General features: G+C 41.4%; 1 protein-coding gene across 1 annotated transcript in view; it reads right to left on the bottom strand.

Moving 5' to 3' along the window:
• The window catches only part of TMEM243 (transmembrane protein 243), a 184,626-nt gene that overhangs the window by 23,559 nt on the left and 139,156 nt on the right, over window positions 1-21,911 (bottom strand). The window contains exon 4 of the mRNA XM_069228720.1: window positions 1,127-1,231. Coding sequence (XP_069084821.1) covers window positions 1,127-1,231 — 105 coding nt within the window. The remainder of the gene's footprint in view (window positions 1-1,126; window positions 1,232-21,911) is intronic.

Raw genomic sequence — 21,911 nt, forward strand, 5'->3', positions numbered from 1 at the left:
AAAATGTTCTAGTTAGTGTGAACACAAATTACAATTCTATTAAGGACACGGAGACGAGGACTCTCGCCCGCTGCAATTATGTTGGACTGCAGCTAACTGATCTATTTTGGTGGGGCTTTCTCTTGCTATAGGCCCTCAGCCTTTTGAGGGACTTCAGTAATTGTCAGTAGTTTGAAATGTGTTTAAATGTATCCTATGTTGAGTGCTAAGAGTTCTTGGCTCATGGGTCAATGCCCTATGTTCTATTTTCAAGAGCACAGTTGAAGCAAAACGGAGACAGACCTTTTGGAGGTCAGCACTAAAATGTCACTGGGAATCAAGAAGTAGGAAGGACCAGACAGGCTTGGTGGCCATTCACATTCAGTGCAGAGGGGAATAACAGTTCTTTACTCAGTCCTGTATCACTAACATTCACAAACGATACTCATCCCAGAATGCTCCCTCATTTGATATCTGCTTGGGGTTTGAAACCTACTGTGACCTAGTTCACCAGATGGCCACTTAAATATCTTTCCTATTTACTGGTAAAACCGTTTTGACTGTTTCTTCCTGGGCAGAACATCAGGATCTAAGTGACTGAAACCGGAGCAAAATTAGTAGGCATTTTCCATTTAATTCAGGGAAAAATTAAATGAGTCTCAGCAAATCAGCTTTCCCAAGGGTTGGCTAAGACTTGTATTGCCTTTCAAAACTTTATGGACTTAACATGGAAGTATGTTTGCAATTCTTTGTTTCAGCTCCACTGTTTTTGACTAACACCTACGGAGTTTCAAGAAAAGTAAAATGGACTAATCATCTATCCTTCCAATAGAGTACCATCAAATTGTTATTGTATGATTTTTTTTTTTTTATTACATTTTGTGTCATGATGTATTACAAAGCACACTGTTGTAAATGTCATTGTGTGTATTATTTAACAAATATGTTGCAGTGGAAATTAATTTAGGTTTGAATCCGCACAACTGTTATGGTGTGTTTTTCAAAAACCTTCAAAGAGATAATTTGATTCCCAAAATTGGTTCTATTAACAGAACATATTTGTCCAAAGCTTTGTCAAAGATTTCCTCAGTCTCCACAAAACTAAAACCTAACAAATAAACCAGTTAGATAAAAAAAAAATACTTACAAGTATAAGAGCAGACAGAGAACTCAACAGGATGCAGACAGCAAAGAAAACATTCACCGGTTTTGGAGATAGATGTGGAAAGACGAAAGCACTGATAAAAGTTACCTGTTTGGAAAAAATCAAAACAGAACAAATGTTAAGTTTGGAATTTACTACATTATGTTCTAAACAACTGTATTACCCCATTTATTTTCTAGTCTTCAAAGCAATTATGATTTGATAGAAGGGGACCATATCTAAACAGGGTGGGGGGGAGGGGGGAGACACAGCAGGCATGGAAAGAAACAGACATCAGCATGCAGGGGTGACACTTCTATATGGATCCACTCAGTCACTTCTGGGCGGTATGGAAACGCTACTGAACAAAACTCGGGATATTCTAAAAGTGAGGAGTCTGTAGTTAGAAGTATTCATCAGAACTTGTTTTAACACGTCTACAACCTCCCCTTCCTTAGCAAGATCCTGCAAAGGGAGGTGAAGACACAACTTCAATAATATTTGGAATGCAATCACCTTCTACATGACCATCATTTTGGATTCAGATGTTTGAGGGGCAAAGCATCTGCCCTAGCAGAAAAAGGCATAATTCTTGGGAGCAACCTAACCGAATTCTGTACCCCTGACTGTCTAACAGCTCTTTAATTCCCAGCTTCAACATCTGAATGTATGGAGCCCAGAAATACTTTGAGACTCCACTTTTGTTTGAATATAAAATAAATGTGGCACTCAAAGCAATCAACCTTCCCATGCTCCTAAAAACTGTACCTTTACAAACCAATCACCATGTGAACAGTCAAGAGAAATGGTCCTGACAAAACAACATTGTATCAAATTCATCTACACTCTGTGCAGCAGATACCTCATTGGAGTCCTACAAAACCAGGCGATCAGACGGTGTCTAAATGTATGCAAGCACAAGAACATAAGACCCAGCCTGAAAACACACCACTTCTGGACAAGGGAATCAAATTGAAAATTCTCTGTACCACTGACAAATTGTACTTCAGTAGTAGCTGGCAATATGTACAGAAATTGGTATCTCACTGCACACAACCAGGAACATCCACTCAACGTCTGCCATATGATCATCCAACATTACCAGTAAAGGATAAAACATCGCAGTGATTTTCCTGGTTCAGGAAGCTTTAAGAAAATAACTATTTAGTATTGCCTTCATCCTAAATTATACGTTGACTTTGGGAGTGTCAACTGAAGAACACTGGACAAGGGGTGCAACCAATTCAATTGGATACTAACCTCTCGACCCTTTCATACCAGTTTCCCCATATACACCATCCTCCACACTCGGGCCTAATCAAATGGCTATTCACAGCACATTACAAAACTCTCAAATAAATATCCATTGCTGAAACTAATGAGGATGAAAATGTAGTGTGTTTGAATGGATTAAAGTGCAGAGAGGTCTTGCTGAACCATACATTCGGGGCATGCTTAACAGTAAAGTGCATTTAGTTCAGTGGCGGCTTCTTTGCTAAGGAAAGAATGTGCAATACCTCCCAAAGTCTGAATTTGTATAAATACCCACCATCCCCGTAACTGCACTAATAGCAGCAAAAGGAAACTGTTCACTGCTGGTGGCCCTGGTTAATTAAAGTTACTGTGAGACTGAACATTCATGTCCTCAGACTGCAGGCGTTTTAGTGGCAATACACCACCTTGTACTGTATAAAAAAATGCATCTATAGATAGTTTATTTAGCAAAGGAAAGTGGGGATTTGAAGGTGGTACACATAATGTACATAACGCTGACATTTTCTATACAGCTGCGTTTTGGTAAGTGAATTTCACACAACCCATTCGTTTCAAGTCTTTAATATAAACTCCCTGAACAATAATTAAAGAGTTAAAAATGAACCATTAATTTCACTGTAAAATAATACAATCAATGTGAATTGTGCGATGTATTAAGCTACTTAAAAATGCATGGACTTTTTCAGTGAAAGTTGACGTGTCCTAGACCTGCCAATTCACACTATGCCAATTGTGTCGCACACAATATCGGCCCTCTTCACACAGTCACCCAGTGAAAAGCAGCTATCACACGTGGCAAGGAAGATGAACTGGCAACCACTGTAAAGATTAGCTGTCCAGCTCATTTTTCTCGTCTCTGAACACCTGATGACCATTAAGGGGGTTGAAAACACCCTAAGACATCGACACCAGACTCACAAAGATTTATCGTTTTTCTTTTTCCGATTAGGGGTTTTAATTGGGCGAAAGTGCCTTTTAGGTACTTCTCACCACAATGCCCCCGCCTCACACTTATTTATTTTTTAATAGTTGACAGGTCTCTTGTCCACCATTTTAGGATTTTCACTGCATACCGTTCAGTGGTTGCAATTCCACATACATGTTGCAGTAACCAAGTCAAATGATGAGGAAAGCTAGAGCTACTGTTGCCCTAGCAGTAACCAACCTATCCTCAGAAGGACGGAAGCATATACTACTTCTGCCCAAGGTCTACCTGTTCTATGTATAAGTGAAGTTTCCACTGCTGCTTTCCCATCTTATAAAAAAACAAACAAAAAAAAAAAAAACACAAAGGCTATACTGAATTCACTTGCATAATATGCCCTAAAAAGCAGAGACTGTGTCACAATATTGGAAGTGATATTCTTACTGCCTGAACCTGTGGGGGCAATATTTAAGCACCAAAACTTGTCAACAGAAAAAACATGGCCTTTTTCTCGACCAACCTGATTTTTAGCTTGCGGCAGATAGACAACAGTAAACCATTTGAAGCTTACCCACTCTATTTTGATAAAGGACTAACAGTTTAATAAAGGGACAACATAAATTTCAACATCCGGAACATAACCTAACCCAAACTAGGGAACCCATAGCTAGAAGACTGTACAGTCAACAGTAGTTCTCTTGGATGCATCCCAGTGAGGAAGCATACCACACATACGGTAGGTGAGGGTTCATCGTCATGTAGGTTTATGTAAATGTTGTAATGTTCCATAGAAGTACAGTGGTGTTGTCATTTTCCCCGTGTGTCGTGTCTTTTTATTTTTTCCCTCATGTGTCTGTGCGCGCGGCTGACGTTGCAGGCAGGGTTTTGGAATGTTGGGGGGAGGGAGAGGGGGAGAACGACGGTTGGGGCATTCATGTGAGGAAATCAATAAAGAAGGAGATGTTTACCTCACTTTCCGTCTCCTCATCATTACAATGTATGGTAATTCAATAGGAGGTTTGGGTATTTCTACCAGGAGTTGTGGACTTCTTCCATGTTTACGTTTGTTTACAGAGAATACAACACTCCTTTAACTCCTCTCACTCCCTCCCTCTTTAATGTGTCAGCTACTTGTGCATACTTGTCCTGCAAATGTGAAAAAATTGTGTGATGTGCGTCCTGGTATAGACACCTGTCTTTTATGTATTCTTTGTGTGATGGAAGGTTTGCGCTACTGCGTTTCATGTTGTACCTTTGCAGTAAGGGTCAGTATAAATCCTTCTACTACACAAAAGAATTTATATTGCCAATGCTAGTTTTACAGGATGTGAATGAAAAGAGAACCCTCACAAAATATGTGAGGAGAGTTTTTCTTTTTGTTTTACATATGAAGCAATTTTAAATTACTTAGACGAATTTGTAAAATTTTAAAACATTACTGTCAGGTGGCTCTATCTCAAGTATAACATCTTTAGACAGTTCGGGAATGGGAGCTAATAGAACTTCGCATGCTGTTCTTTTCAGCCCATAATGAGTGTTAAAAACAAAACTACAAGCCCCATTATGCAAATGTTGGCTGAAATACCAGGGATGACTGATGGCATTGTATGTCTTCGTGCCACTTCGCAGCAGTGGTAGAAGTATAAGTATGAAATGCCTCCGAGTACCTCTGTGCCACTGAGGTGTGCCTGCACTATCATTACAAGTATTGGGCCGCACCACTGAATAGTGCAGGTACTCTCACTTTAAAATTAAAGAAGTTCAAGTACTCTGCACCACTGAGTACTTGCCCATTTAAAACACTACTTGGCAGATCTGTGAAATGCAAAATAAAATGGTGCTGTTTTTTCTGTTTTGTTTCTTGCAGGCAATGGGTAAACATATCAGTGGGTGAGAGTGGAGACGTAGCCTTTCAAATGCAAATACGGGTGAATGTCTCACTTCTAATAGGCTAACCTTAACACCCTTTGGAAAAACAAGTGGGCATGCTAACAAAAAAAAAAACAAGAACAATGCGAACAGCTGCAGCTGGGTTTGTCTGAAGAGCCACTGAGACGGGAACAATGTGCTGCCTCCTTCTTCCTGAGCCCATCCTCGGACTAAACGTCCGTGTGATTTAGATGGAGCGCCTGCAACCACACCAATAAAGTATTTCCTTTAATAAAGTATTTCTTTCGCATTCTGCCGGGTTTTTAACTGATTTACTCATCATGCAACACTCGCTGAAACAGATTGGTGTCAGTGTTGCATCCTAGGATGACATTCTCCATCAAATTAAAAGGTTAAGACTGACCACATGGGAACAACCTGACTCTATACGATGAAACTTAGTGGCAGGAGATTGCAATCACGTTTATACAGAGATGTGGCAGCTCCTTCGTTATGGCGGAGCAGCGTCACCCCCTTCCCTTCCTGCCAGCAGAGGCAAATTAAAAATAAAATGATAAGTTTTGTTATCATTTTATTTTTCGTTATGAGCTGAGTCTTGGGGCGGAGCCGTATGAAGAATGGTGGAGGAGTAGTGGACACTGCTGTCGGTGTGCATGTTGGTTGGACCGGCCGACCTAGGACGCCAAACTGACGTGCACGGACATCTCTGAAACCCAGCTGCTTTGCTGGGTGGAGAACAACTTATGCTACCAATGGGGTCGCCCAAGTAATCCTACAGTTCCTGGGAAGTATACAAGCAGTATTAAGAGAGGCGAAAAAGTGGGAACCAATTAGAAAACAAGAATGCTCACGGCAAACACTTAAATTGATCACCTGTGTATTGGTATACAATCCATCTAGGTCTTTATGCACAAGCTCAAAACTGGTTTTCTTAATACTCTTAGCTGTATTAGTTGTGTGACTCACCATGCATACGGCATTACACTATTGTACATCTTAGCATACTTAAACATATCCATGTCACACCCTTGCTGTACATTTTAGCAAATTTGTGTGTGTCACAATATATACACAATCAAAAGAAACATACAATAAAAGGCACCCCACAACATAATTTTTCTCCTTCTTCTAATAGTTTGTATATATCTCTGTGGCTTCTACGCAGATTTTTGGATAAAGTCCACAGCCAGAGGTTGTCCTTATGTGCAGGGCACAGACTGAAGACCTGTACGTCTTGTGCTCCTTTGGTCTGAACACCACAAATTATTCTGATGGTAGCCTTTTTAATTTATTGGAGACTCCTCCAAAACAGTGTTGATGCATTTTGGCCTTTATAACTTAGGCCTCACCAGGCCAGTGGAAAAGGGAGGACCTAGCAAGGAATTTTTTTATAGTGCACTGTCACTGCCTTCGTTGGTCAAACTACTTTCTAGGTCACCAAAACGTCAAAAGTGCATGGCAAAACATAAACCAATAAGAACATCTTTAAGTTAAAAATACCCATATGGTGCATTGTGTGTGGTGCTCTGATAGGGCTAGCTGATCATGCAGAAATGAAGATGAAAACAAATTCCACAGCTTACTCATATAAAAAAGAAGAGCATGTGTAAGACTGAGGGGAAAGAAAGTGATTGACCTTAATCCCCTGCTCTATGTCTGCCTGTCCACTGTGACACAACCGTGCACGAGCAACACAAAAACCAAAGGGATTACCTTACTTGCCCACTTTGTGGGAAACTATCATCTCAAAATAGTATCTTCAATGGCATTACACCTCACACATTCTTTTCTGTTTTATGAGTAGGCTGTGGATTGTGTGAAGGTTGCGGCATGGAGGCAGCTGACAATACATTTGGGGATTTGTCATCTGATGCCCAGCTACTATCTCAGCTTGCAAATAGTGCTGGCGTCCCCCACCCCACCATGAGCTCTGCTCTAACCTCTCCCTGGGACTCTTCTTACTCTGTGCTGTCCACCAGTGGAGATTTGAAGGAAGAGGTTGCACCCATTGTAGCTCACAGTGGGGGTGCGGTAAAAATAGTAACAAAAGCAAGGATTAAGTTGCATCTGGGAACAAGAACCCACATGCTACAGATAAAAAAAAGTATGAGGGATCTAAGAACCTTAACAATTCTAATCTTGTAGGGGGGTATTGGTGGTCAAGAGTCCATTCTTCCTAAGCCAGAATTAGATGTGCCGGCTGACATAAAAGAACACATCTGGAAGGGAGACCTTGTGGAAATGGTTTCACTTATGTGTGCAAAAATGAGGGAATTAGACGCTAAGAAAGAGGGAAGGAGGTCACAAAACAAAACAAAAAAGCAAATTGTGGAACAGAATATCACAAACTGGCTATTTGGTTTCAATGTTTATAGCAAAGTAATGTTAGAAAAGAAGCCCGAGTTGGCAACATCAATTATATTTATGCAAATAAAATCCTTAAGGCACACCATGTCTATGGGGGTAATGCATGGCTTCATTATTACTGTGATTTCAGGTGGGACAAGGTCGAGGACCCATAAATAGGATAGAATGAGACATCGATAAATGTGTGGTTGGAAACAATAACAAGACACCCATTAAAGCACTTTATTAATCAGTAACACTTCACTAGTGATAAAAAAGGGCTGTGCTGGACCTTCATCAGGAACGTATGCACATGCTCATCTGGCCATGTAAGTTCAAACATGTGTTCCTTTTACAGCCTCTCATCTCACCCTGAATTCAAATGCATTAAAAAAACGGAAGAAAAAGGCAGAGAACCTCTCAAATTGAATAAGAGAGAACATGGTCAGCTCAGACTGATCCATATCTCTCATATCTAAAGTGGAGCTCTGGAATTATGTGACAGATCCACAGGCTTGCTTAGTGAAATACTCATCTGCCGGTTACGCTAACAAAGTTAATAGGGGGAGCCCTCCTCATAAAAACTGACAGAATATCATCCTGCAGACTTGTACATGTAAACCCAGGTAATAACCATTTACTAGGTTTCCAATTCAGAGAAATTTACTATTAAGACATGTGGATGCCTATGGGCTGTGCGGTCTCTTGCTCTTATTTTGAGCAGTTCTGCTCTGCACTGGATTAGATATTTGTGAAACAAATTGGTCACTAGGATGTCAAACACTACCTTGATGACTTCCTCTTCATGGGGCCACCTGCATCTGAGAAGTGTTTAGCAACTGGCCTTCAGAACGGTCATCTCCATTCTACTGGGGTTTGGGGTTCCACTTACTCTTGACAAAACAGTTGTCCCATCCACTTGCATTACCTTTTTGGGCACCAAGACTGACCTAGTGGCAGAGGAGTGTTGCCTTCCCCTGAGAAGGTGCAGGCATTCAGGCAATCAACTGATGCAGTTTTATTCCATAAGAAGGTGACACTGCATCAACTGCAGGCTTTGGTGGGCCAACTGAATTTTGCCCGGAGATCTATTCTCATGCCCCATTCATTATCCAGGTCTACTGCCAGGCCAGTGGCTGGTCTTCTGCAGAAACATCACCATACCATATTGTCTGCAGAGGTTAAGGGGGACTTAACCCTTTTAAGAAGGTGCTCCAAAATTTTTAAACAGGCCAATAGTCTGGCCTCCCCTCATATCCAGACAAACATTAGGTTTGTATATAGACTCAGCCTGCAGTGTTGGTTCCGGGGCAATCTTGGACACCCAATAGTGTAGGGGAGAATGGCCACCATTATGGCATGAGTTTGGCATGACCAAAAAATACTGTATTTCTGAGTTGTTCCCATCATAGTTGCAGTGACTATCTAGTTGGTGGTTTTCAGAAACATGTTATTGACAAAATGGCAGTGGTTCAGACAGGGTGCATCTTGCAGGTTACTCTTGAGGTTGCTGAAACATTTGGTCCTGCTAAGTTTGAAGCATAATGTGTTGCTTAGAGCCAAACGTGCCTTTTATACACAATAATGCAGCAGATGCTTTGTCTCGCCCCAAAGTGTAGGACTTCAGTATTTTTCACCAGCGTGCAGCCGAGAAGATAACGGAATTCCCCAGAGATCTGTGGAAAACAGGTGCCCCGTCTTATCTTATTTGGTGGCAGCTTCCCTAGATAAATGCACATGGGTTGCATGTGAAAAATACTTCCTGAACTAGGTCTTTTTGCAGGACAACCCTGTTGAGAAACCATTTTCAGCAGACTCTTCTATCTGTTTCTTGGTGCTTTGCTGGAACAGATTAGACTTGTGTCATATGCTAGCGCACACAAGTCAACCATTGGCTTATTTGTTTATTATCAAACTAAGAGGGGGTAAAATATTGGCAGCAGGTTTTTGTCGAGGAAAGCCTTATTTGGATGGACAAGGTTTAGCACTGGGAAAGGATTGCAAGAGGCCGCTCAAATCTCAGAAATTTACAACGTTAACCAACCTACTCAAAATATGCAGTTTACCGTATGGGGTGCATTAAGGACGTATGTCCTGAAAGAATGAGCTGAAATCCATAGATGTGTTATATGCAGATGCATTGTAATTTTGGCAATGTTTTATGCTGTAATCCTTTATATTTTGTTTGATTCAAGACTGGTTTTGTTAACTTAAGACTGTTGTGTTTATTATTTATTATTATATGATATAAATATACAGGACCCGATAACCCAGGATAAAATACTAGTTAGGTTGTGTCATGTACTCGGCTGAGTTGAGGGAGGTACATGTCGGGAGTCCTAAAATCACGTACATCGATCAAGGCAACAACTATTATTTGCTCAACAATTTACTGTAAATGAGTATCGTACAAGGTGATTGGCACGTAAGTCATTGCGTCACGTGACATTTTCCCCTGACAACTTGTTGCTCCGCAATGACGCCCTTATTTCGTGCACACTTTTACAGAAGTCACAAGAAAAAACTAATTAACGCTACAATCGTAGACTCAGAGGATGGGCCATAACAAAACGATTAATCATTTAGGAATACGAATAATGTTTGGAATTCAATAAACTTTAACGGCAATAAAAAAGAAACAGGGATTCTGAAAAAACTATACATAACACAATGGCAAAGTACAGAACGATAAAAAACAAAAGACGTGGTTGCATTTACACACTCAGAAATAAGTCCATGCTGTAAATTAAGTACAACACCGCCATCTAATTGCCGTATAAACCCTAAGGGAAAAAAGCAACCTAATCTTGTGCTGACCCGGCAGCGAAATGATTAAGCGTAAAATCGAGAGCAAGCATGGGCACGTAGCACAGACACAGATAGTAGCCAAAGTAAATACAATGTAATGCAACAACCAGAGCATGGCATCCCCACAGAAAGTATTTTCTATGCCACGAAGCTGCCACAGTTTAACCCAGCAACAGACCCAACTACAGTGGACCCACGCTGGAAAGTATGATTTGGAGGACTAGAGATTTACCTAGAATCAGCAGAAGTGAAACAACCTGCAAAGAAAAGAAACCTATTATTATATGTTATTGACCCAGAAGCGTCTGCTTTAATGGCGGACTTGAAATAAATTACATCAGAAACAAAACAGTCACTGCTTTGCATTAATAAATTTAGTCCACAAACAAATCCAGACTAAGAGAGATTTACATTTAGAAAGACCCAGCTCAGGAAAAGGGAAAAATGCGGTTACAGCGCTTGGCTTCTTCTAGCTCTCACACGACACACAGTAAGAAATTCGTATGACTGTCCCTTACACACATCTCTGCAGATATACTCAGTAGATTAAAATGGATATTTGAAGATGACAAGGGCCCAACAACTTACGGAAATTCAGGCAAAGAACAAAAGGTGCGACAGAGAACACACTTAAACATTAATAAATGCTGCACATCAATACTGCAAATGACCCCAATACAGAACAAACCCCGCTCGGACACAACTGGAGTGCAAATGTTGGAGGAAGAGGAATATCAGCTGGACAATTCAATATCAATACATGCAGCAAATGTGGTGGCTTCATCAATTCCAGCAAGACTGCCCTGGCTATGGTGAAAATATTGCTTCAGTGTGTTGCTTAACTCCTCAAATGGGAATCACAGACCTATGACTAACAGTTTGTGTGAAGGCACCCAAATTCTTTGTGTTTTCCCCCTTCTGTAATTTGCTCCACACTAGAGCCAAATTACCTCACCAACTACTTGTCTATCATCACCTACCTTTTATTGTTGACAAGATCACTGAAAAGGCAGTCAACGCACAACTCATGGATTACATCCGCACCTAGTATTTCCTGCATGACTATCAATTCAGCATCAGATCACAAAGCAGAATGGAGATAGTAACATTACAAATCAAATACGTTCCCTTCTGACTAGTGCCCCCTGATATCGCTGGTTTTCGCAGACTTCTTCAACATAGTCAATAATCCCACCCTCATCCACAGTTCGAAAAATCGAATGGGACTCACTGAAAACAATCTTTGCCAGATATCCTCTTACCTAGCCAACAGACACCAGTTCATTCATATGTGCACTTCCAGGTCAGACAAAATACTCATTACTCACGGGGTCCACAGGCTTCACCAAGACAGCCTAGTACTGCCTCACTCACTTGCTGCTGAAGCAAGCAAAGTCAATCCTTCCAAAACACAACTTTGCCATTCATCCCCTTGTACTAACATCTGGATTTTGGCAAACTCTGCTCCTTGCCCCCCATCGTCACGCTGGCCAAACCTAAGAGCATCCTACATTCTGCAGAACCCCTTGTGCTAGAGCCTGAAGAAATACATTACTCACACTCGATGGCACACCAATGGCTCCCTTTGCCAGCCCACACCGTCTTCAAATCCACCTGCAAAACCATCATCACTGGTGAACCAAACTATCTAGATGACAAGCTCACCACCTCTAGTGGCACACAGCACACCCAAAGCTAGGAAACTATCAGACCGGAGAGAAAGTGCACAAAATAAAAAAAAGGTAAATCAAAAGGCCTTCTCCATTTAGGCACCTAAGCTCTGAACAGCATCTCTGTATAAATCAGTACCACCACATATCTTCTCCAATTTAGAAAAGCGTTTAAAATACTCCTCTATAAAGAACAATGCAGTATGACAAAGTAAATCCACCTCTACTGTCAGAATCCAGCTTCACCTCCAATCACTCACAGGCTTTTTCTTTGCCTTTCACAGCACTCGACTAATACTATTACCACAAAAAGTAACATTATGACCTCCAGCCAGGAGCGTCAACTACTTAGGTTATGAGATACAGAATGTTCCCAATTTTCATAATTACTGGCCTACTGATGAGCTAAAAGCAAGTGTTGCTATACACATCAATACCAACAATGATTCCTAACTAAATACGTCAGTTAGTTCCATGCTATCACCAAATATGATAACAAAATGCAGTGTCACTAAATGATATTGGAGCATGCGTTAATGTTAAGCTGTGAACACTCTACGTCATATCAAGTGAAACCAAATCTGTAACCTACAAATCACCAATTGTACACATATTGGAGCACAACACTACTACTAAACCTCTGCTTCGAAGCAAATATATTAACGAGGTAAAAGTAAAACAGAGACCACTTATTATGTAATTACTATGTAGTTGAGCCAAAGGGTAAGCGTGCCTCTATGCATATCAACTAAAACTGATTGAGATAGGGAACACAGTAGGTGACAAAGTCCTTTTCATAATAAGGAATGGGAAAGGTTAAAGACAGATAACCTTACACAAAAACAAAACCCATCAATCAATGCTGGTACCACACCAGCACATCCCTTTCTTACTAAAATGTAAAGTGGAAAAATAAATAAAAAGGAAGTTGAATTCATTGAGAAATTAATTGGCTGTCAATTTACGTGACCACAAAACCCAGAAGCCCTGAAGAGATGGTTTTGTGCGGATACGCAAATAACAAATAATTAAATTTGCAGAGAAATTTTTACATCAATCATAGACATTTTAGCTTAGCTCATTGGAAGAGAGTCTTTTCAAAACTGTACCAAATGTAGAGTAGCACCAAACTGAACTGGATGGGATGTCTCACCAGATATCTTCCTCAACTTATTTTGATCTGAGAAGATAGAAATGACTAAATTGTGGAATTTGTTCTGCAGCTGAAGTGTTTAAGAATGTGACACAGGAGACATTAAGTGGCCAGCAGTTCTAAACATCAGCGAAGGTATCTTGTTTGTTTGCAGAGAATGACCGGAGACATCAAGACAGACCCCTACTGCCTTTCAAGGACGGATACCTCTCAACAAAGTAAAATGGGAACTCAAGATAGGGAAAAACATGTTTGTTATGCGTTCTCTTAAAAGTAAATATAAGGGAAGATCCAAGAACCTACAAGCTATAAAAATGCAAAAACACCAAAGACTGTAAAAGAAATATGTAGTTATTAGGACTGATACATTATTGTAGATGCTCCGTCTAGAACCAGGCAGCAGTAATAAAACCACTTAGGGACCTCAGTAACACAATAGCTGTTGGCAATTTAGAGATGAACATCAAAACAACTGTAGACAGCACCGGCCAATTTTGTCCCAAAAAGAAATACAGAGCTTGACCAGTCAAGGAGCCATACTTAAACAACCGAGACGGAGTTACCCATGACAACTGCTTATGATACTTACACTTACACTACAACAGAACAATACTATTCACAAACACTGTGGACAGCACTTGAGATTGATCGAGGGTGCTAGCAGTTCAAACTTTAACTTACTAGAAATGATTTTAGGGCTGTGTTAAGCAACCTATCCACTGGAAGCCCCAGACCAAGTTAGCACTCTGAAAGAACTTGCATCTAGATAACTATTTGGCCCAATGAACAAGTTACTTACCTTAGGTATTGCTCTTTCTGGAGAATACTCTATATAACCGCAGGTTCTTCAACTTTAGAGCCAGACTGGACCTAGAGAATTTTCATAGCATTGCTCCTATGGGCCCATAGGTAGGATTGTGTGGCTTTGCATCAACTTCATCCCGCTGCAGAAGTGACATCGGAGCTGGCTAAAGGTGTCAACGCTGACATCAGATTCTTCGTGGATTCTGTTCGCGCTTTTGAACACGGAGCTCAATAACATCAGATGTGACACGAAGCAGATGTCTAGCTTGGGACCCTTTTATGTATGGAAAAAATCATTCCACCAAACAGAGCGGTGAGAGGATAGTGAGGTTTACTGTAAGGAGTGAGGAAGGCAGAGCATCTACAGCAGGTCTGTGACATATAGCCAATTGTCTATTTGCCCGACAGACAAGAGCAAGGTTCCGCCAAATTGTCCATTAACATGTCTGTGAGGGCTTTACTGAAAGGCAAAAGTGATTCTGTAGAAGCATGGCCAAGCTGCAGAACCTGTCAAGACATTACTTTAGACTTCTTGAAACGTTAGCAAAAGTCTAAGACCACACACAGCTAGACTGCTCCTTTGAAGAGTGAGCATCCAGTGGCTTTGTCCTAATTTGTACAGCTCCAACAACACTGATCTACTGAAGGTTTATTCTAAGTGATGTAAATATACTTTATGTAACATTTCCAGCCTTTTCAGCAGCTCTGTACATTTATCCTGACACTTGGGTCATACTGATACAAGTTCTATTTGGGATTATTCCACATTTATTGTTGCTACTGCTGTTGTCCTGATGAAGACCCTGAGAACTGCTCACATAGGTTAAAACTTCGACACATTGTTCTGTTGACTTGCATTTATTGTAATATTTGGGAATTGTACTCTAAATTAGAGTCTTGTTTCAAAAGAGTTATAATACTAACCAGTCTACAGTATTTGTTCTTTTGCCTTCTTTGTAGCACTCAGGTCACTATGCAATATCACTACATTACTGCTCAGTGTCAGAGTATGGCTCTGCAATCCCGGATCACCTTGGGATTTATGTTGGCACAGTTATTACAAGCCTTAATCATGAGAGGATCCTAAATACCAAAGACAAACCCCGTGGGGCTCTATCACGTAAATCAGTTTATGATAGTTCCTACAAGGCTTCAACCATGCAGTTGTAAGAGGGGACATGTTATCTTGCATTCTGAAACAAATTGTGAAGCAGACGCAGACGCATAACACTACCTGCTGGCCTACGGAAGCAATGTTGTGAAAAATCTCTGGATCCAGTCTGGTGGCTGGAGGTATTCACAAGGTGAGAAACCTGCAATTAGGAGTATTCATCGGCATTAATTTTATTTTTGTTTGAGTTCAATTATTGTAAGCCAGGGAAAGGCTTATGCCTGATCAATAAACATTGACAGTGTCCACCATTTTAGGCAATTAGCTGCTTAATTTAGGGAATTAGCTGGTAACTGTTCAAACTGATTCGATTAGTGTCATTACACTCACACTCAACCAGACGTTTAAACACTTTACTCACCCCCAAGCAGTTTAGTAAAGCTATTTAGTTTTGTATACTCCCTCTTCTTTAGGCTGTCCTCTTTTCTAACTTCCATAGCAGACTTTTCTCAGAAAAGGCTTTGAAACAAACAACAAATAAACAGCAGTTACTGATCTGACTGAGTAGTAGGCCCTCACTTAGGTATACGTTCAAGGTCGAAGGCATTTCACCTCTAAATATGTCCAGAGGCCCTTCATTTTCACCATTAGCCACAGTAACTATGCTAGAAGACTACAAAGGGAGGAACTGTCAATGCATTTCCTAACCAAAGTTCGATATGGGAAACACATGAAACCTTTCAATGCTCAAAGGCAGATGCTGCCATTCTTAGAGGAGATCTGGAAAAACCATTAGGCACCTCTCTTCCGAAAACACCAAAAATGGCAGATCGTTAATGATTCTGCATAGCCAAAGCCAAAACAAATGGTTTACCAAACATGTTCTTCAGAAGACTCCTCATTAGTATTAGTTTACTCTAAGGCAAACATACAATTGCAACATTAAACTTCAACAAATACTAACACATGCAGATTGGTACCAAGTCATTACTCTTCTATCGAACAAAAGAGAGGCTCACATAGAGTGGCAAAGTCCCACTCAGACCTACAAGCCAGCACACACTTCATTGTAATTATGGAGAAAGTAGCAGTCTTTAGCTTTTCTTGCAATGGTAGCTAGGAACATAACGAAGTACAGTGGCCAACAGAGACCAGTGTGTGTTGGTTATTACCTTGAAAAAAAAGATATAGAAGTTGGAGTAAAAGGTAAGTTCTATGATGCCAGTAAACTAGACAAGAAACTGCATTAGAAATGTGCTTGAGGAGGGAAAACAGTTGTTTCCCCCACACTAGCCTAACTAGCCCATTACAGCTGCTTTTTCTTCAAAAACAAGGCTTTCTACAATGCATCTCTCGTACTTAGAATTGTGATGTCTTCTTTGTGCATGTGGCATCAGATGCAATTACATGGTCATTCATTAAATGCTTCCTTCATGGATGTACAGATGATAGTTTAACCCCTTAAATGCTGATGCCTCTACCTGCCTTTCCTCCCCACCCTCATACCTCTTAGTGCTGAGCTCTTTTTTGATATTGGGACAGTTTGCACTAAAGTATTTAATTACTTTCTTGCCACAAAAAAGGTATCCATGTCAAATCTACATCTAATAAATGCCCTATTGTTGTAGGTTTCTGTCACTATTATTTGTCTCCATGCTTCTTCAGATCACGTGTGGTCCAATTCTCTAGCTACAAGAACTCAGGAGTATGTAAAGTTGTCATTCAATTCAGTCTAGCCGCCACAGATCTACAATGATTAGATCAACAGTCAGTATGTGCTGAAGAAAAATACAAATACAAAAACAACAAACGGAATGAGCAAACACTGGGAGTGTAGAATCCTCAGTATTAATCAGCACGTAACTAAAGATGCTGGTGCAAGGAAACAATGGTAAATTCCAGCGGTGTTGAACCTTGAATCAGTCACCAGTAATTAGCATAAACACCTAGCACTTGTGCAGCGTTGAATGCTAAGTACTGAGCAAAAAACAGTAACCACTAGGGCTGGTACAGGAGAGGAAGGAAGGAGCAGAAAAAGGTGGCTCAAGCTGGCAGGCATGGCTAATGTGGAGCCGAGTACTGTAATCGCTGTCCTCATGCCCTTCGGTAGCCCCACTCACCAGCTCGATCCTTGGACCTAAAATAGGCTAGGGAATCCCTTCCATGCCCAGTAGATATCTGTGTGACATTACTAGTGATGTCACGGGCATATTAAAGAGGCAGCCAGGAAGCAAGCATAGAGCCACCTCATTAAGGAGTTGCCAGAGCTTAGAAAGGACCGGGCACTGGCAAAATCCTTCCCACCCATGCTGTACCAGTGAAGGATGTTATCTCCCATTTGGAGAGCAAAAGAAACAAGAATTTGCAATGCAACGGGTCTCGCGTTTGCTCAGGTTAGAGCTGATAGCGTTGTAAACTCCTAACCCGACTTTTCACCTATCGGCAACAGTGCATTTATGTACATAACCTGAAAAAGTGCAATTAACTGTGTAAAGCGCTCGACTTCCGCAAAGCGAAATCGCGCTAGTAAATTAGAGAATAAGTAGTCCACGAGCCGGACAGAAAACAGCGAGCCTCGCATGTTTTCTGTACTTGGTCGCTGCGCTCGAGGAGGGCTAGCCACCGGAAAAGGCATGACGTATGCATGCCTTCGACTAATGAAAGCAAGCAGATTTTAAATGGCAAGCCCACGAACCAATGAAAAACAGTGGCGTGACGTCGACAGGGCTCCAAACCCTTTTCTAAACAGAAAAGCGTCTCGCTGCGATACACATGCGCGAGCGCATGCAACGCTGGCTCGACCCTAAAAAGAAGCCTCTGAACGCCCTTTCTATGAGCGTTCTATGAACGCCCTTTAAAAACGTAGAAATTGGTCAACAGGGCAGTGAAATGATTAAAGCCAGACCTACCGGGTTTGACAATGCTTGCTTGATTATGGGGATAAGTTAAGTTAACGTATACTTTTGTTCGCATCTGTGTTTTTCCTATGCTAGTCTAACCTGCATACTATCCACTTCCAGAGTGATTCCATTTAGTTTTTAAAGATACCCCGTTGATTCCCTCCTTCAACTCGGTAAGAACAGTTCTGAATTCAGTGTGGACTTTTGCACATTTATTTGTACCCAGACCTGCTTCCTTAATTCTCTTTACTGTGGGAGATATATATATATTACATAGCCCTCGAGGTTCGGCTATTTTATGTTGTACTCTCCCATAAACCCTTCCAGACAAAAAAGGGAGAGGTCTTATAAAAATAAATAGTGCTTACTGCTGTGCGCCAACTAAACATTATGTTCTCTGCCACCGCACTTCAAGTTCCTAAAATGGCTGCATAAGTGGAGTCTACAATTGTCTTTTTACCCTGTACAGCGCATTAGCTCCGCACTATGAGCTACAGCAGGTTTACAGGGTCGAGCCTGCAATAGCACATGCTAGCACACACGTCTCACTTGTAAGAAACTCTTGTATACAGAAAAGGACTTGGAACCCGCCCCTTGCTTTTATTTGTTGTTTTCATGTCATTCTTCTCTACCGGCTCCGTAATTGGCCAAAACGTCACTTCTGGTGCTTGCTGTGGAGCAGGGACCAAGCACAAATTCATTCACGTTAATCTAGGGCAATACGCAACTTCTGTAAATCATGTTGGGGATTTGGTATTCTGTGCAAGAGGAGCAACTTTTTTGTTTTTAATGGTAATCGTGTTAAGGTTACTAGGTCTCACCTAGACAGGAGAATGCCTTATCTCTGAGATGTATTGTTAGTTTACAACTCCCTTTTTAATGATTGCGTTCTTATCGATCCTTGTCCCCGCAAGCACCTCCCTTTCATCTCAGGTCATCTCTGCTGCAGGCCCCGGGATGTGCAGCTGATTTGTGCCGAGACCATATGCGCACAATAATGTCCAGTAATAGGTGATATAACAAACACTCTTGGTGCCTTACGGTACAATGTTAAGTGTCTTCCATGAAGATGAAAAAACATAAAATAAAGTAAATAGGATGTTTTGTTTTCTAGCGGCAGACAAAGTAATTTACACACATGCAGCTGGAGAAACAGGACATCTTTCCTGTATGGTCAATGTCGTATAATGCAGTTCGAACATGGCTTTGTGGGTTTTGGCGGTGCAAGAGGCATAACAGCAAGTGGTAGTCATGTTTTCACTCTGAAATTAATCACGCTATAAGTACCAGAATGCATCAGACCGCGGGGGAACACAAAGGGCTGGAAATGGGGCATGCTCTTATGTTGAGCCACTTTAGTAACCCTGTAAAAGGACTCTAGCATTTGTGTAATTCAACTACAGAGGTGCCCCCACAGTTTTCTGATTTGTAGAGGTGCAGGGAACCTACCAAACTCACCCAATATCGATCATATAATTCTAGTGGCCTCGAGTAAAAGCGACCTCTGACACTGCCAGTATTTTTTGCAATGTGCCTGATGTCACTTCCTTGCACTGACGCTAATCACACATTGCTTTTGTTATTCACCCCCAGCTTGCAGCTTCTAAATACACTTTTTGGCAATTTCAAAATACTGAATAACATTTCCAACAAAACATTACCAACAGAAAGCGGCATTGCCAGCTCCTCCAAGAGCGTTCCATTAAGGTTTGCTAAAAACTCACAATATAACGAATGACTGAAGCAATCTTACAATTCGCAAGGCTTATTTTATCTAGTCAGTGATGTCTTCAAGACTATCCTCCGTCCGCTACATACACGTACTGCCCAGACATTCAGTACAGCATTTATTTATCGCGGACCTTTGCCCTTAATTTCAGTACTTACTATATCTCGTGACACCTAGTCTGATGGTTGAAAATATTCGGTAAGTCGTAATGGAGTGGTATGGATTTTAATGCGAAGGTGATCTAGGATAGGAGTGTTGCTGTCATCTCAGCCAATTACGAAGAGCAGCGCAGAATGCCACTATGCTCATTGGGGAGCCCCATGTGCCTCTCCAGTGTGCTAACACTGCTCAATCCGTGCTTCGATGGTTGGTGGGCACCACGCAGTTGGCAGCACTTAGCTCGTGGTGACCTAAAGACAGTGAAGCACGTCCTCTAGCACTAGTGTTTAAGCCAGAGGGTGACAACCAGTCACATCTGGAGAGGCCCTGTGGCTACCAGGCTGCTGGTGGGGTCTGGTGTTAGCTCAATTTCACTGCTGGTCAGGGCTGGGATTAGAGCTTTTTAGGATGAAGCCTATCAGACAGTTAGTTAACGACAGCTTGGGGACATTAAAAAAGCTTCCCTGCTAGTGCATTCCACCTACTGCTCACTATTGGCTTGGTGGCCTGTAACTCATATTTGCTTGCTTTCTATTTGGTGGCTTGATTTGTTTTAGGCAGCCTAGCTTGAGTTTGTTCCATCCCCTGCCCAAACCCTATTTACTGTATTCTTCCACCAGTCCTGAATTTATGTAAACGGGCCTTTATATCTTGTTCCTATCTTGTCACCATTGATGTGCATTCAAAGACAGAGGTCAAAAGTCAGGCTCTGTCTTCCAGGGAGCATAGTGTTTACGTTTCTTTCTCCGACTTCAAAGTTAGAAGATTTATGTGACAATAATGCTAGCTACTCGAGTTGCGCTATATGATATTGTTTTTCTAGCACAAAATTTAAATGTCTGTAAATGAACTGGGACGATATTTCAGGTTATATCATTATAAGGAATGCACAAGTGAAGCACATTTTTGGTAATTCTGAAGTGTGGTGGAAATAAATATTTGAATACGGTCAAAATAACTAGGTGATGACATTTCCACACACAGTTTGTGTGTTGTATACTTTTATCAGTAAAACTGTATGTCTGTGCAAACATAATGGGCATTTCGATTGAAGATGTGTTGTTTATAATGGCAGTGCACTATAATACTATATATACTTAACTTTACCCTCCTCCGCTCTGCACCACTCCATCACTTCACTCTACTCTGCGACCCTTCATACTGTGTCACTGCATTATACTCTACACAACTCCATTCTACATCGCTTTAGTTGACGCCTCTCTACTTTACATCGCTCTACTCTGTGCCAATGCACTTTACCCCACAGTATTATGCACCACTGCACTCTACGCCAGTCCATTCTAATCTACTCTGACACTGTACTCTTATGCCACGTAATTCTATTCTGAAACAATTTGTTTTACACCGTTGCACTCTACATCTCTTCACTCTACTCTGAAACAATCTATTCTACACCACTATTTCACTCTGTGCCATTCCACTCTACACCTCCGCACTCTATGCCAATGGACTGTATGCCTATGCACTCTACACCACTTTACTCAAACCAATACACTCCACACCCCTGCATTCTACACTAATCTACTCTGCACCACTGTACTCTACACCATTGCATTCTACGCCACTTTACTCTTCACCACTCTGTCACTCTACTCTACTCTACTCTACAGCACTGCACTCTATGACACTGTACTCTGTGCCACTGCAATTTACTCTGTACTACTCTATACCACTAGCGCACTCTACACCAATCCACTCTAGGCCACTCTAATCTACTGTGCATTGCTGTACTCTGCCAGTGCACTCTGTGCCTCTCTCCTCTACACCACTCAATTCTATGCCAGTGCACTCTATCCCATTCTTCTATGCACCACTCTATGCCACTGCACTCTAGGCAAGTGCACTCTGTGCCAGTGCACTCTGAAACTCTACTCTGTCAGTGGCAGAGAGTGCAAAACTGCACTCTCCGCCACTGAACTCAACACCACTCTACTCTGCACCACTGCACTCCATGCCACTCTACTTTACAGCCTCTGCACTCACTCTTCTCCCTCCAC

This window comes from Pleurodeles waltl, chromosome 4_1 (assembly GCF_031143425.1).
Source record: "Pleurodeles waltl isolate 20211129_DDA chromosome 4_1, aPleWal1.hap1.20221129, whole genome shotgun sequence".
Lineage (NCBI taxonomy): Eukaryota > Metazoa > Chordata > Amphibia > Caudata > Salamandridae > Pleurodeles > Pleurodeles waltl.